General features: G+C 41.4%; 2 protein-coding genes across 2 annotated transcripts; one reads left to right on the plus strand and one right to left on the minus strand.

Moving 5' to 3' along the window:
* The first annotated feature begins 2321 nt into the window (after positions 1 to 2321).
* On the plus strand, positions 2322 to 9415 carry cops4 (COP9 constitutive photomorphogenic homolog subunit 4 (Arabidopsis)). Its single transcript, XM_086152600.1, has 10 exons — positions 2322 to 2432; positions 5103 to 5182; positions 5285 to 5436; positions 5935 to 6038; positions 6144 to 6297; positions 7211 to 7361; positions 7446 to 7616; positions 8179 to 8294; positions 8426 to 8510; positions 8903 to 9415. The coding sequence occupies exons 1-10, from the start codon at positions 2359 to 2361 to the stop codon at positions 9034 to 9036; spliced, it is 1221 nt and encodes a 406-aa protein (XP_086008726.1). The 5' UTR covers positions 2322 to 2358; the 3' UTR covers positions 9037 to 9415.
* Positions 9416 to 10145: 730 nt separating this feature from the next.
* On the minus strand, positions 10146 to 11662 carry LOC147231286 (placenta-specific gene 8 protein-like). Its single transcript, XM_086152601.1, has 4 exons — positions 11531 to 11662; positions 11347 to 11437; positions 10562 to 10686; positions 10146 to 10414 (listed from the first exon to the last, which is right to left on the minus strand). The coding sequence occupies exons 2-4, from the start codon at positions 11429 to 11431 to the stop codon at positions 10310 to 10312; spliced, it is 315 nt and encodes a 104-aa protein (XP_086008727.1). The 5' UTR covers positions 11432 to 11437; positions 11531 to 11662; the 3' UTR covers positions 10146 to 10309.
* Positions 11663 to 17282: the final 5620 nt, after the last annotated feature.

Below are 17282 nucleotides of genomic sequence, written 5' to 3' on the forward strand. Positions count from 1 at the left end.
GGCCTCACTAGGTAAAATCTATAATCTAGAGGCACAAAAAGCTGAGGAAAAGATAAGTTATGACATGAGAAAACGTAAGAATCAACAATCCCGTCTGCTTGTTGCTTTAGACCAGTGATTTTCAACCTTTTTTGAGCTGTGGCGCATTTTTTACATTTACAAAATCCTGGGGCACACCACCAACCAAAATGACACTCTAACACAGTACATATAATACATATAGTTAATAATATAGTTTTTTTTTTAATGTAATTATGATCAGTGTGAAACCTGGGGCTGTGTCGATGAACACAAAATGGATATCCTGGCAGTAATGGTAGAAAGACACGAACGAAGGTCATGCTCAACAGCTCTCAGTCACTCTCTGTTTTTAGTTTTTATCGCAGTCAAGCTTGAGAAGCTCAGCTCACACAGATATGTGGTTGAAAACAAGAGGAATGTCAAAATAGCTTTGTTAGCCAGAATGGAGAACTCACTGGCAACGGATAGCCAAAAACTGTCCAAAGGAAGATCAGCAAATTTTAGCTTTAAACCACAATCTTGTTTCTGTTCAATGAGTTCCTCTTGGCCCTTTAAAGTCCTGTCCTTTCCAGCAACGGATGCTGAGCTGTATGGGTCCCTAACTCAGTAAAGGCATTCTGTGAGGGCTGAATAGAAATAAAATGACAACTTCAAGAGTTTTAAAAATGTGTGCCAATCACCTCGCACATTGCAGCGGTGTTGCCATCATGCAGTTTCTCGGTGAGTGGGAACATCTCAAGGTTGCCACTCTGCACATCATGCAGTTTCTCGGTGAGTGGGAACATCTCAAGGTTGCCACTCTGCACATGTTGTTGCCAGAGCTGCAACTTTAAACAGAATCCGTTCATTTTACCAGAGCAGGTTTTCATTTCGGCCTTGCATCTGTGTGTTCAGTCCAGTCAGATGATGAAATATATCAGCCAGGTAAGCCAGCTTTGCACACCACTCATCACTTACAAGCAGCTTTGAGTAATGGGACCTCTCGTTTGTCAGAAAAACTTCCACACGGTCCAGAACTTTGCCACGGACCTCCATGGGAACGCCACAGGAGGTCTTTCCTACCTGAGGCTATCAGACTTTTTAATTCCTCTACCTTCAGCCGCAGGGAATATCAAAATCTTTATACTTAAGACATTAAAACACTTTATAGCCTTGACTTTGACACTTTATAGTTTTATTTGTATTTCTTATTCTCCCCCCTTTTTTCATTATTTATACAATTTCCTACTATTATTTATTATTGTTGTGCTTTACTTGAAACTGGCAAAAGTTTCCTCCGAGATAAATAAAGTTGTTCTTATTCTTATTCTTGTGTTCCGCTCCCATTTCATCACACCCGAAATATTTTCTCTCCTGTTGATTTTTCTGGCAGTGCCTTGCAAAATGGGATTTTTTCTCTAATGGCTTCTCCATCCACAAAACGCAAGTCATATCCGACGACTCATCCAATTGCAAGGCAAATTTCTTACTGATGCACATCTTTTCTAAAACAACAGTGTCGATATCCGCAGATATGTCATCGATAAGTTTGGCAATTGTGTTATCTTAGAGAGGCACTTTGGCTATCTCTTTGGCCGTGTCAGCCCAGAGGATGTCATTGACAATGGCTGTACAAGGTGGCAATATTAATGTTTATGCCACAGTGTGGGACTTTTTGGATTTAGCTACGAGTTCAGCAACAAGGTAGCAAGCTTTAAGGTCTCTCTCGTGTACCTTTATTTGTACGTAAGCGTACAAAATAGTCCGTCAACTTGTTTTGAGCAGAAGGGTGTTTTGTTTTGAGATGACGTTTGAGCTCGCTGCGGAGTCGGTGCCGTTGCATCCCCAGTGAAAGTGAATCAAAACGAAAGATAGTTTTCGCTGCATTACCTCGAGCTCACTGTCTTTTTTCTTTTTTTTTTTTACTTCTGTCGACCACTCATACTAGGGCCTTCATCTGGGTCAGAATTTTGTCCAGGGCCCTGTTCGGCAATGAAACCGTCTAAACTTGCTAAAGTTTAGAGGTAACTTCAGACTTCAGTTTAGACGGTTGCGGCGCGTCCATCATGCGCATGCGTGCCTGGGATGAGAGTGGTACCATTTATCTAGACAGAAAGGGTACCCCATGTTAAAGGAATAAAAGGTTAACAACTACCCCCGCACTGAGGTTAGCCTCTAAAAAATCATATAGCACTGATAATCTTTTTTAAATTACTACCTCATTTACTTCTCCGATTGAGTCCCCCCAATCTAATGGATGCCCCCCCCCCGCACGCCACTGGTGGTACCGCCGCCACCGGAAGACACCCCTCTCGCGGCAGGAACCGGTGTTGTTGTTGACACTCGGACGGGCTAACGATGGCGACCGAGGTAAGGCAGGAACTCGCGCAGCTGATGAACTCCAGCGGATCCCACAAAGACCTCGCGGCCAAGTACGTCAAACAAACTGCAAACACGCGTTTTAGCCCAACCTATGTGCACATCCGTGCAGGCGTGAATGAGTTGGTGTTTTTTTTACGTGTAGCGCGTGCGCTTCGGTTAGCACTTAGCTGTGATGCACCGAGCTAAGCTAACGTTAGCGTCCTTAGCCACAAATTCAGTGCTATTCGTTGGCAAATGAGTCATTTTAATGCCCATTCTTTGTTTAATACACATAATAACGACCAGAGTCAGTCAGTAGTTAGCCAAAGGGATCGTAACATCAAGCAACTTACGATGCTATAGAGTTTCAATATCAGCTAATAGCAAGCTAACACCGGGTGGCTTGGCAGTCGTTTGTGACAGCTTGACAACCGTGTGAGCTGAAAGGGTACTGGCCACCACAAGTAAATTATGAATAAAGAAGAAGAATTAAATGAATCCCTGTCGCGTGTCCTGCGATTTTATCGCTGATTCAGTTGCATATGCAAAGCTTTAGCATGGCTCATTTTAAAGGTTTAAACCGTTGAACCTGCAATTTCCCCACTTAACATAACCAGAAAAGTCGTTATAGAATCGCTTGCATTCCCCGAGAGTAAAAACTATCTTTCCCTGTTGCCATGACGCGACTAAAAGCTGGGCCATGTATCTTTCCGATGTTATTTTGTATATGTGTGTCCTTCGAATATTTAAACCATTTTTGTCTCAAAAGGAGGTGCATATATGTAGAAAATCATGTAGTTGAAGTACTTCTTTGAGGACTTAAAAATTCTTTTAAGTCAGTCACATTTTTTTTTCCGCTCGATTTTACAATTTCTGAAATTCAGCACATTCCTTGATGGAGTTGCTTTCCCAGCCATGACCCCATAGAGACCAACCACCGATACCTCATCAGTTGGGCATCTCTACTTTGTTGGAAGTGTTGGCTCTATCACAATACACCCTCAGTTGAGGCAGGCACATCGCAGGCTGTGTGTGTCAGTTTGGTTCCTCCCTCAGTCACCCAGCAGTACAGCAACAGGGGTTGGGTAAGTCACCCAATGGCCAAGACAAGATCTGTGTTACTGACTGATTCTTTCTGCCATGGTACTCAGTGCTTTGATGGATTTTCTATGGGGTTGCCCCTTGATCCCCAAGTCCTTCAGGAGACTTCCATAGCAACAAAGCCTCTGCAGCACACTTTGACTGGCCGCACCCCAGCCTTCCAACCTTTTGCTGTAACCTCAACCACCATGTAAGAGTAACCGAGTGTTTTCTATTCAAAGGCCTGCCCTTTGGCATCTCCCCAAAGGACAGTCAACTTCATCAGGAAGATACTTCAACAAGACTTCTACCACAAGATCAGATCTGGTCACGGAGTGGTTGCTACGATCTCTGGTATACTACTATACTACAGTATACTACCTTCCAAGACTTTCGACAGGCTTTTGTCCTGCATCGTCACATAGAAATGGAGGATTGCAAAGTATGACAATGTGTCGCTCTTTGGGACCTTGAAGAAATTGAATACCTCCCATATCACCTCATGGGGGACTGACTCAAATGCATTTGCAAGGCCAAGAAACAGAACATGGAAGTTTGTCTTGTCCCTCTGAGCAGTTTGATTCTGGGGCCAGATGACACTGGCATGCTCCAAATAGCAAGAAAAGCCTCGTACCCCTGCCTTCTGCACCGTCGTGTCAATGAGATTGCTGCTCTGTAAATACACAGCTAACCTGTGGGCCCTGATGCTAAAGAAATCGTTCCCTCAGTGTTTGTGGCTGGTTAGGTGAACTGATGGTTGACTTTTCTTCCTTTGGGATTAAAATCCCTTCTGCTCTTTCTCAATTCTTCAGGCACTGTTCTTTTCCCCCACACCACTCTCAACAGTTGCCAGAGGTCTCTTAATACTCGCAGAGTGTTCTTATGCAGTTTGTAGGGGATGCCCAGATGCTGATGTTGATATTGCCTGTTTAGCTGTATTCATTTCATCAGGGAGACCTGCTTTCCCATCTGGTACTGAGGCGGTTGGATTGATGGCATGTCATGAGGGATTGAGATTGATTTATGCCTCTGTTGGTCAAGATATTTATTTCTCAGGTGCCTTTCCAGGTCTCCTACTGGTATGTGGAGGTGTCAGCTCTTCTGCTTGTCAAACAGGTTTTTTGTGAAACTATACGGGTCCCGTTGAAAAAAAGGTCCTAGCTCTCTGTAATAGATATTACAAATGGCGGAACCACCTTTAATTTAGCAATAAATAGATAAAAGTAATCAAGAAATGGCTTACTGACAACAAGACATGATATAATGTAAATTCAGCAGAATGCACTTTTGAAAATAAACTTATTTTGATTTTTTTTTTTTTTTGTGAATTGTAATTGTTATTTTCAGTGCAGGTACAAAACAAAACATAGGCCTTCTGAACATATTATATTCAAATTTGTGAGTTTTGGACAAAACAGCAGGAGTATGAAGTGTGCATCCTATATGCCTTTATTCTCACCTTACATGCATTTGAAAATAAAAATGAAGGTAAACTTGAAATCACTTTTCTAGTGGCACTTGGATTGATACTGTCAAAGCCCTGGAATAACTAGCTTTAGGAAAAAGCAGGAACCGTGATTTCGTGAATAGAATTCTGTTTCACACCTGAACATTTAGAAATCCCTTTAGTAACTCACCTGCTAAATATCTGACATTTCCAGATACCGACAGATTTTGGAGAAGGCTGTTCAGTTCACAGATGCAGATCAGCTGGAATCCTTGAAGGCCTTTGTTGAAGCAAGTACGCAGCACCCCCTTAAACATTCTTAACGCCGTGATCCATCTTTCTCAGAGTTTGCTCCTGATCCTATTGTGGCATTTCTGTCCTCTTCCTCCCCCACAGTGGTCAATGAAAACGTCAGTCTTGTTATCTCCAGGCAGCTGCTCACTGACTTCTGCACGCATCTGCCCAACCTGCCCGACGGCACGGCTAAAGCTGTTTATCACTTCACCTTGGAAAAGATTCAGCCTAGGGTGATCTCCTTCGAGGAACAGGTGAATACTCTCATATGCTTTAAAAAAAAAAAAAATGTCAGCTTCTCAGGAAATCTTGTTTTGTCTTGAGATGGGACAAAGCACTAATTCTGGCATCATTTATTAAATACAATGGAAATCCCGCTGAGCTGATGTGAACTCCACCCCTGTGAAGTCATTTCAGCTAGGGGTTGGTCAGGAAAGCACTTCTTGCTTTGGAAATTGTAATATAAAGTTATTTCACATCACTCTTAAAAACGATAGACATTGCATATTCAAGAGACTTCTGGAGGTTTTATGAATGAGTGATTACTTTTCATCCATGTAGAGTACCATTCATTGTGCCAAGCTAACTAGCAAGTTTCCGTCTTCCAGCTGTAGGCCAGTAAAGAGAAACATCGGCAGTCTTATCTCACTGTAGAAAGGGTGGACTATCTCCCCAAAAGCTGTCTCCTTTAAATGGATGCAGCATTTCCTGTTTCTGAAAATTCACCACAATTGTTTTGCAAATGTTTTCAGGTCGCCTCCATCAGACAGCACTTAGCAACCATTTATGAGAAGGAAGGGGATTGGAGGAATGCTGCTCAGGTTTTAGTTGGTATCCCCCTTGAAACAGGACAAAAGTAAGAGACCGCTTGATTTTTTCCCTCGACTTTCTACCCTTGGATTATTGTCAGGTCTGCTGGATTATTCCTAAAGTGTTTTTTTATTTGAATTGCCCCCTGCAGGCAATATAACGTGGACTACAAGTTAGACACATACCTGAAAATTGCCCGCCTTTACTTAGAGGATGATGACCCAGTGCAGGCGGAGGCCTACATCAACAGAGCCTCGCTGCTGCAGAACGAGTCATCTAATGAACAGCTTCAGATTCACTATAAGGTACGCAGGGTAGTGACTTGGATGGCCTGGCACACTCTGAACCAGTCAGGGAAGACACAGGTTAACCTCAAAGAAATTGAAATATCCTAGAGAAACATTTCAGCAGGCTCTTGCATACTAGTTGTCTACAGTTAAAGTGGAGGAGACAGGTAATTTAAATTACAGTTAATGGATGAGAACATTCAATTAAACATACTGCCAAATCAACTTACATGGTACATATTTTTTTTTCTTTGTTTGTCCTGGGGTTAGAGATCTAGACATCAGACTCCCACTGTCAGAGATAACTTTGAAAAATCATGAAAACGTAAGACTCATTTTTTCAGGCCGAGACGAAAGTCAAACATAACTTGGAAAGGCTTGGGAAAACTAATGGTCTTGAATTTGATTTTCTTTAATTGATTATTCTTTGTAATATCAACAAATAATAATGCTATAATGATAATACAAATAATGATAATTATAATCTACAGTCACAAAACAGAACATTACAATAAATCCCGACATATGCAAGGCCAAAAAGCTATATATATGACAAAGGCTATCAAATAAATACAAATTATATTCAATGCTATAGAAATAGGTCATAAGCCTTTATTTTTAAAAAAAGTATTGTAAATTAAAAATAATCGCAAAATGTTGAACCCACTTAAAAAAGTGTTAGGGTTATTTTTTTTTTTTAAATTGGAACACACACACTGACACAGACGTGCAGGCACACACACAAACTGTTATGTGCACTAAATGAAACTGTTCTTACTAGGGAACTATAATTTTATTTCCATTTAGCCTTGTAGTTATACAGAACATGATGAGTTAGAAGGTCACTAACTACTTTCTGGTATTGCTAAATGTCACCAGACGCCCACAAGAAGGATTTTGTCCTGGACTGAATTGTTGTGCTGCCTCTCAGGTTTGCTATGCCAGAGTCCTAGATTTCCGGAGGAAGTTCATCGAGGCTGCGCAGAGATACAACGAGCTGTCTTACAAGTCCATCGTCCATGAGACTGAGCGGCTGGAGGCCCTGAAACATGCACTCAACTGTACCATCCTGGCTTCTGCGGGTAACACCCCCCCCCCCCCCCCCCCCACACACACACACACTGCTCCATGCACTCCGAAGACTAACATGATTTGCGAACCCCCAGGGCAGCAACGCTCGCGCATGCTAGCCACACTGTTCAAGGACGAGCGCTGCCAGCAGCTGGCGGCGTACGGCATCCTGGAGAAGATGTACCTGGATCGCATCATTCGGGGGAACCAACTACAGGAGTTCGCCGCCATGCTGATGCCCCACCAGAAGGCCACCACAGCGGACGGTGAGTCAGTATCTCTTTGTCACCTGCCAGCCCCTGGTTCAGTCCCCATTTCTTTATGAAGAAATGCATTTGCATGGAGGGATGTTGGGCAGGAAATGTGCTCCACTCTCTGTGTGGTGGTAAAATGACTAAAATAATGTTTTTATTTCACTTATACATCATGGGGTGTCATTTTAATCTACATTTTCTGTGGTGGTTAGAAAGTGGATGAACAAATCTAGTAGCCTTTAAAAAATGTAAATAATTCTTTTCCAATTTATGTTTTACCTGGTTTATAGGTTCTTCACTAATTTCTTTGGATGTGTCTTGAAGTTTGCTTTATATTGACCTCAAACTGATCTTTAAGAATCCTAGCAGACCCCTGTTTTCGGGCTATTGTTTCCCGATCTTGCCAACTTTCTTTATATTTTCCCGAAATGTCCGTCATGTTCTTAAATTTTTTTTATTTTCCCTCTCTAATTTTTGTGAAAACAGAGCAGAGAATTGAATCAGAAAAATAAACAACAAGGGCGTAAGGTTTTATCTTGAACTTTTTCTCAAGTTTCCTCGTTTTCTCCTCCAGGCTCCAGCATCCTGGACCGTGCAGTGATTGAACACAACCTGCTGTCTGCCAGTAAACTCTATAATAACATCACATTTGAGGAACTTGGAGCCCTGTTAGAAATCCCCCCAGCCAAGGTGACGCAGCGACTTTCATCACTCATCACTTTCCAGGGTTCTTCCCCTAACGTTTTTGCTGTTAAAAGTAATGAGCAGAAAACAACTGCTGAACTCCAGGTATGTTTTTACTTACTTTGTTTTGGCCGCAGGCAGAGAAGATCGCGTCCCAGATGATCACCGAGGGGCGGATGAACGGCTTCATTGACCAGATTGACGGCATCGTTCACTTCGAGAGTGAGTAGCTAAAAATAAATCGTAAAAAATAAAGGTTTTCTTTAAATGACCTCAAATACTAATTTATTAATATAACAAATACACAAATTAACATAAATAAAATAAAGACACTATGTGTATATTGTTATGTTTAAAATAACAATTGGAAATTACTTGTTCCTGCAGTAAGTGCCGGCTAACCCATATTTTGGGTCAGGTGCTGGAAATGTTCAGTGTCAACTGTAATACTTAAAACGGCCACCAGGGGTCAGCCCCCCCCCCCCCGGATTTTTTTTTCCTGCCATACAGCGGGACTGAGAGGAAGCTTCATGGTTCCCTTAAAAGTGCTAGTATTGTGAATATGTAAATGAGCGAATCACATGACTAACACCATCCTGTCTGATGCCTGGCAGCCCGGGAGCCCCTCCCCACCTGGGACAAACAGATCCAGTCGCTGTGCTTCCAAGTCAACAACCTCCTGGAGAAGATCCGACAGGCGGCGCCGGAGTGGGCCGCCCAGGCCATGGAGGCCCAGATGACGCAGTGAACTCACCCCTCCCTCCTTCCCTTTGACCATCCCGACCTTTTTTTTTTCCCCCCCCGGCGTCCTGCTATAAATTGTCACTTCAGTCACAGTGATGGAAGGAAAACTGTTGCTCCTGTTTCGTTGATGGCAAGTTTTTTTTTTTTTTGTTTTGTTTTTTTTTGTGTGTGTGTGTGTGTTACACCTTAATTTCAGTGAGGAACTACATTGTTAATCAACTCGGTTTACCTTTAAGCCACACCTTGTGACTGGCGAACAACCCCATTCCGGATGTGTCATGTGACTAGCTCTGCGGCCTACTGGTCTATTTAAGAATTCCTGCTTCCTGTCTGCTCCTCCTGCTACTGGAAATAAAACCGAAGCTGGAAGAACATGGCCAGGATGACCGTGTCCTGGACGTCTTTTTTTTAAATTCATCTCTGAATGTCTTTGAGAAATTCTGTGACATTTTTTTTTTGTTGTAATGACTTTCGCACTAAGAATTTACCTGCATGTACTGTCCGCCAAAAAAAAGGATTTTCTTCTTTCCGCCCACATCTATCAGATGCAACTCTTAACATCCCAAACAACATTTAAAGTAAAACAAAATAAGTAAAGATTTTGAATTTTCCAAAATTAGTTTTTAAGTTTAAAAAAATCTAGGGTTGGGGATTGACAAGTTGGCTCAAATCTTCATCGAAAATCCTCCACAGAACCTCTGTGGAGGTTCCCCAATCTATTTTTAGATTTGACACTATTGAAAAACATACTCCAATTCAATCTGCTGCCTGTTGATTTAACAATATGACTCAGAACAAACCAAAGTCTGATGGGAATCGATGAAAACCAAAGGTTAAATATGACACAATGTGAACATAAAGCATCGACAACCAGATGGAGGGCGGGGTGGGGATGGATCTTAAATCCCATGTAGGCAAACAAAAAGAGGAGAAAGATTGAAGATTAGATAACAAAAAACACTGAATATTTACATAAGGTGGGTGTCGCCATTGTAACATGTAAATATTTCTCTGGGAGAAATTGCCATGACAATAGGCTGCGTCCTGTGTCGCGCCATACCACCGATAAAAGCCATAAAGTGACTAATGTTTAACGAGACGGACACTGGGTGCTTTATGCCAGGGTTTATTTCAAGTGAACGTCGGTCATTTATTACATTTAAATGCTTCATGAAGAGTCCAGAAGGTCACATTTTCTCAGTGCTGTTTCTCCGTCTCTTTTCGAATTAATTCGACGTTTTTGATCAAGTACGAGGTGGAACACCGGTGGCGGCATCTCAGAAGATGCCCTGCTGCTTCCGCCGATCGATGTCTCTCTTTAACTGGCAGGTGGCGCAGACGGGGCAGAACATCACCGCCATGAAGTCGCTGCACAGGGACCCCTGTGGCACACACAGTTACCTTTATCACCCATTGCAGCCATTGGTCAGGTCCAGAATTACACACACACACACACACCATCTCAAGCCCTCACCTCCTGGTTAGTCACACACTCCAAGCCAGTCACACACATGCATATGCAGACTTACGTTGATGTTGTATTTGGTCCTGTAGACACTGCGGATGGCCATGGACAGCCCACACAGGCAACACTCGTCCATGTCGCTGGCAATGGAGCAGCCCAGGCAGGGAAAGCAGCACAGGCCATAGATGCCTACACACACACACACACACACACACACACACACACACAGAAAGTGTTTACATTACTTGCCCGTTGTGGCCCGCTTTGGTTCACTTCATTCACACTGGTGTTTGGTGTTAGCATTGTGCTAATTTGGGGGATTTCTTGCAAAATTAGAGATAATAGAGGCCAATTCCATGGTGTTATTTTAAATTAACTTCAGCTGTAAAAAATCGATTTAATATATATATATATATATATATATATATATATATATATATATATATATATATATATATATATATATATATGTATATATATATATATATATATATATATGTATATATATACACACATAAATCAATTATTTTAGTTTGCTGGTGAGATCTCTTAACATTAGACTTTTATGTGTTTCCTTATGTCACAGATTTTGATCCTTTTGAGCCTGAACTCATTTTTGAATGCGGTCAAATGTTCTAATTTTTCCATACGGCTTCATTTACTCATTATTTCATATTTATTTACATTTTGCTTTACAGGATAAATGATCGTATAATTCTGAATGAAATGTGATGAAATTCAATTGAGTTAGGTTTAGCTACATTGGAGGCAGTCAGTCAAATGAGTGACTTGAAAGAATCTGAACCTGAGCCTGAGTTTAAGCCCGAATCGGAAAGCCGGGACACCCACAGGTTCCACAGTCGTCGCAGAAGTCACACAGTCCCGTCTGGAAATCGGAGGGCTGGAATCTTCCCGGCTGGTTGGTCACTGCCATCGTATGCTTTTCTCGCCCAGCAAGAAAACAAACTTCCAGTTGGTGATTTGATTTATTCAAAAAGACCTGAAAAGATTGTTGGAGGAGAGAGACTCTTACCTGCTGGTCGGAGAAAGGGAAGAGGAGTGAGTATGTTCAAGGTGGTGACTTGATTTTTTTTCTGACAGATATATCTATCAAGGTTTTATTGCACGGAAGTCTCTCAAAGAGGAGTTTCCAGTGCAGTAAAACACACCTCTTCTGCTATTTCACAGGTTTACGCCCGGTTTCATGGATCCGAATGCGTCATATAGATTGAGATTATACATCATTGGATGATTTCTTTTAACAATTTTGTCAGAATGATTGTATTCTATTATCATTTATTGTGATTATTTCAGGTAATTTTTGCCATTTCATGGCAGCCTTTTGCTAAAATTTTTTTTAAAGGGTTTTTGGTCACTAGCCAATGTCATTTTGCAGATCACAATAGTTATTTTTTTGTAGAATTTTCCTTGAATTTGATTTTTGAAAAAACTCAAGTCATTTATTTTTTTGTTAGGATATTTTGGTTATTCTTTTTATATATGCATGTACGCACATATGTATATGTACTTACAGTTATGCCCAGAAATATTTGGACAATTACACAAATTTTGTTATTTTAGCTGTTTACGAAAATGTATTCAGGTTACAATCATAATAACAATACGGGCTTAAAATGCAGACTCTCAGCTGTAAATGGATAATGTCAGCATCTTGATTGGACCAAGGGGTTAGGAATTACAGCTCTTTAATATGTAGCCGCCTCTTTTTCAAGGGACCAAAATTAATTGAACAATTTACTCTGAAGGCTGCGAAAAAAAACAGCAAGGCGGCATGGGCTCTACCCTCAGTAACCTGTCATCAATTAAGCGGTCAAAAGGTCTGGAGTTTTTTCAAGGTGTGGAGTTTGAATTTGGAAGCTGTTGCTGTGAACACACAACATGCGGTCAAAGGAGCTCTCAATGAAACAGACCATCCTGAGGCTGAAAAAAAGAAGGAATCCATCAGAGAGACAGCGTAAATGGAACAGCCAAATCAACAATTTGGTACATTTTGAGAAAAAAAGAGTGCACTCGTGAGCTGAAGATCTCAAAAAGGTCTGGATGTCCATAGACGGCAATAGTGGTGGTTGATCACAGAATCCTTTCCATGGTGAAGAAAAACCCCTTCACAACATCCACTCAAGTGAAAAACCCTCTACAGGAAGTAGGTGTGTCACTATCCAAGTCTAACATAAAGAGAAGACTTCATGAGAGTAAATACAAAGGATTCACCACATTAATCAGCCTCAAAAATAGAAAGGCCGGAATTGACTTAGCTAAAAAACAACCGAAGAAGCCAGGCCGGTTCTGGAACAGCGCTCTTTGGGCAGATGAAACTAAGATCAACCCATACCAGAATGATGGGAAGAAGAAAGTTTGGAGAAGAATTGGAGCGGCTCATGATCCAAAGCACACCACATCTTCTGTAAAACATGGTGGAGGCAGTGTGATGGCACGGGCATGCATGGCTTCCAACGGCACCGGCTCACTTGTGTTTATTGATGATCTGACAAAAGACAGAAGCGGGCGGATGAATTCTGAAGTGTAGAGGGATGTACGTTCTGCTCAGATTCAGCCAAATGCTGCAAAGTTGATTGGACGGCGCTTCACAGTACAGATGGACAATGATCCAAAACATACTGCAAAAGTAAACAAGGAGTTGTTTTAAAGCAAAAGAGAGGAATATTCCTGCAATGGCCGAGTCAATCACCAGATCTCAACCCAATAAAGCATACATTTCAAAAACAAACAAACAAGAACTGAAGACAGTTGCAGTAAAGGCCTGGCAAAGCATCACAAAGGAGGAAACGCAGCATTTGTCGATGTGCATGAATTCCAGACTTCAGGTAATCATTGCTTGCAAAGTATTCTCAACAAAATATTAAAAGTAACATTTTACTTATACTTATGTATTTGTCCAATTACTTTTGAGCCCCTGAAATGAGGAACGTTTGTATAAAAATAGCTACAATTCCTACATGTTTAATCATATATCTTTATTATTCAACCCCTTGAAATAAACCTTAAAGTCTGCACTTCAATACCGTTGTAGTTGTTTCATTTCAAATCCACTGTGGTGGTGTGCAGAACCCAAATCATGAAGATTGTCACTGTCCAAATATTTCTGGGCCTAACTGTATTTTTTCATTTATGTGAATGAATGCATGTTTATATTTTATATATATGCTTGCACAAAAGAAGAATTTTCGGTAATAACCATAGCTATATATCACTAACTGCGGATTTCATAAGCTAATTTTTATAGATTGTTCTATGAAACAATATTCTTTTTGGGATAGATTATTTTCTTGGTGATAAAAAAACAAACAAAACAACAATTACGCACCTTCCATCTAACCAGCAGAGAGGGGAAGTTTCTCTCCCGATGAGGAACAATTCCTCACATCCTCATCTGTGACCTAAATACCAAATTCACTTCATCCGAATATGTTTTACTTTTCCTCTTAATGTGTGAATCACTTTTCTCTCAACAATTTCCCTTCTATTTGATATCTACACATTTGCTGTACTGAGTAATTTCCGGCTGATTGATTCATTTTTTTTTTCTTATTTAAATGTCCTTATTTTTTAAGTTGATTTTTAGAATTGTGTTTTTTGACTTGATCACTCCATATCTGTTGAAACGTGATGTCTTGTTGGTTTGAAAATGGGCCTGTATTATTGTTTGTAGTAGCAGTAGTAGTAGTTTTTCTGCAGCAGAAATAATCTTCATATTGGTTTAAGTGAAAAAAAAAATATATATTGGTTTAAGTGTGAGTGCTAGTGTGAGACAGCAGGGAGCGCCACCTCCCATGGCAGGGACCGGACTGTGCAGAGGTGGAAGAGGGAGCAGAGGGGGAAGCAAGAGGCCGTAATGATGGGGGGGCTCCTCCATAATGAGCAGCTGTGAGAGGAGACACAGCCACGATGGTGAGTTTCCTTCAGACTAAAGATAGAAGTGGTGACATGAAGCCCAAACACACACTCCGGATCAGCCTCACTGACACACAGATGACAGATGTGTGTGCGTGTGCATGTTTACGTGTGTCTGAACTTCAGAAGGCAGGTAAATAGGAAGAAAATGGTCTGAAAGTAGCTTTTCTTTTTCAGGGATATCAAAAATTACAAATACATGTCAGAATCAAATGTATACGTGTGTGGTGTGTATATTCCTACATATACAAACACATTGTGGATATATATGTGTGGTCATTCACTATGCACTTGTATATAACATGTATGTGTAAATGTATATATACACACATAATATGTAATATTTATAATATCCCTGTAGTTTTTGAAACGCTATCCACTAAACTTACCAATGGAATATAATATTACAGTTATCTTTGTTATTGTTATGATGCCGCTTCGTTTTTTGTCCAACAGGTTAAATAAACTCTAAATAAATACTTAATTTATACTTTTTAGAAAATCATGTGGAAGTGCAACATTCAACCAAGTTTTTACAGTGTAAAAATAAATAATTTACACTTTAAAAAAAATTATCTTGGAGTGCAATATTCAACCAAAAGGCTACTATTTTTTACGGTGTAGAAATAATTCATTTACACTTTTTAAAAAAATTATCAGGCAGTGCAATATTTAACCAAAAAGCTACAATTTTTTACAGTGTAATTTAGTGTAATTACTATCCTGCGACAGTCTTAGCCGTGATGGATATGCGCACAGCTGATGTTGGAGGTACATCTGCACTGACGTCACCCCCCTGCAAAACTTTTTTTTTTACTGCTTTTTCGTCCTCCAAAAAAAAACAAAAACAAAAAAAAAACAGTTGCGAGTTCACTGAAACCTTAACTTTATTTATTTGTTTATTTATGTATTTTCTAAACGCCGCGGAGCCTCCAAGAGTGCGTGTGTGGAGAGAGAGAGAGAGAGAGAGAGAGAGAGAGAGGCTGAAAATAGACCCTTCCTCTGGAGGAAATAGCTTAATAACTACTCCTTTTTTCGTGCTTTGAGATTCTCCTTGGTTTGAAGGAGAGCGAGAGAGGGAGAGAGAGGGAGGGAGGGAGAGAGGGAGTGAGTAAGTGAGGGGGGGGAGGTGGGAGAAAGAGAATCACATTGCAGTTAGGAGGATGGCAAAGAGAAGGAGATGAAAAGAGGAGAGTGGCGGTCTGTGTGCGGAACTTTCAGAGCTGCTGTCTTTTTCTTTTTTTTCCTCCCCCTTGTGCGTCCGGATCCGGACCTCTCCTTTCTTTCTTTCTTTCTCTCTCTCTCTCTCCCCCCTCTTTCTTTCTTCCTTTCTTTTTTTTTTTGGAAACTTTTTTTTTTTGGAGGGAGGAGGGGGGGCGGAATCCGTGCACCATTTGGACCGGCAGCTGCTGACAGTGAAGATGACCACCACGGTAAATATGGCTCACTAAGTAACGTTTACCGGAGAGAGAGAGAAGCAGGAGTGTGTGTGTGTGTGTGTGTGGGGATGGAAGTGTGTGTGTGTGTATGTGTGTGTGTGTGTGTGTGTGTGTGTGTGTGTGAGGGGGGGGGCAAGTCAGCGAGCGCGAAGAAGTAGTCATCCAGGTAAGTACCCTTTTGTTTTTTTGTCTTTAATTTCGCAGGAGCAGATTCGCGTCAAAAAAAATAAAAATAAATACATAGAAGGCTTCAAGTTTTAAACTTCTTCCTCTGCACCGGACCTGCAGACCCTCCCCAACTTCTTTCTCTCCCTCCTTTCGGAGAAGGTTCCTGTCAGGTGGTTTTTATTTTGACGCTGCGGCTCCCGGTCGTATCCCCGGCAGCCGGCGGAGCGGACGGCCGGGCCGCCCGCCAGCTGTCTGGGTCAGAGTGGCCAAGTAGGTAGCGCCGCTGTCTGTCTGCACCGGAGCAGAGAGGGAAGGAGGGGGGGAAAAAGTAGAAGTGAGGAGAGAAAGAGAGAGGGAAAAGAGAGGGGGGTGGAGGAGAGAAAAAAAAAAACTCATTTCCAAAAAGGCTGTTATGCATGTCTGGAGCTCAGAGTCCTTATAGATATAAATAAATCACCTGACTGCCTCGAACCCCCCCCCCCCCCATTTCACCGCTCAAATAAAACCCTGATTTTTTTTTTTTTAACAAATGTTAAAATATTCATCCGAGTAAAATTAAAACTGTTTTTTTTAACCCTCATATTATGTTAAGGGTCAATTTGACCCATTTCACCCATTGACCCAATGGGTCAAATTGACCCTTAATATAATATGAGGGTTAAAATATGATTTCAAGGTCAAATATCGACACAGAGCTCCTGTGGTTATAAATGAAAAAAATATTCATTGTTATTTAAAACTTGCTCGATACTTATTCAATTTTCTCCCTTCGGGTGAAATCGAGATAAACGTCAGACTTTAAAAGAAACAGCGAAAAGTAGTAGAAAATGTTGTCAAAAGTCAAAGGTGACTCCACGTGTTCAGGCAGGGGCCGCGTCAGGATTCAGCCCGCGTTTCTTCTCGCTGAAGGATCGGAAATAAATACAGCTCTTTTTTTTTTTTTTCTTCTTTCCTTCGCTTCTCGAGCATCTCAGCGCCCCCCCCCCCCCCCCCGACCCCCCAGGCCAAATTTGAGCGAGAGGCTCCCAATCGACCCCGATTGATATCGAGTCCAACACAGTTTCCTTATTTGAAATTTACACATAATTTTTAAACGCAGCTATTGGGTTTGAATGACATAATGACCCCCCCCCCCCACACACACACACACCTGCCCCCCCCCTCCGGGCCTTAAAACCCCCCAGGGTCATTAAACTGTCGTCAGGGCTGAGGGGATGAGGCGGCAGTGCTCAGAGGAACCCAGGG

This window comes from Fistularia commersonii, chromosome 9, assembly GCF_037954325.1.
Source record: "Fistularia commersonii isolate RoL2024-O1a breed Wild chromosome 9, RoL_Fcom_v1.0, whole genome shotgun sequence".
In the NCBI taxonomy this organism is placed as follows: domain Eukaryota; kingdom Metazoa; phylum Chordata; class Actinopteri; order Syngnathiformes; family Fistulariidae; genus Fistularia; species Fistularia commersonii.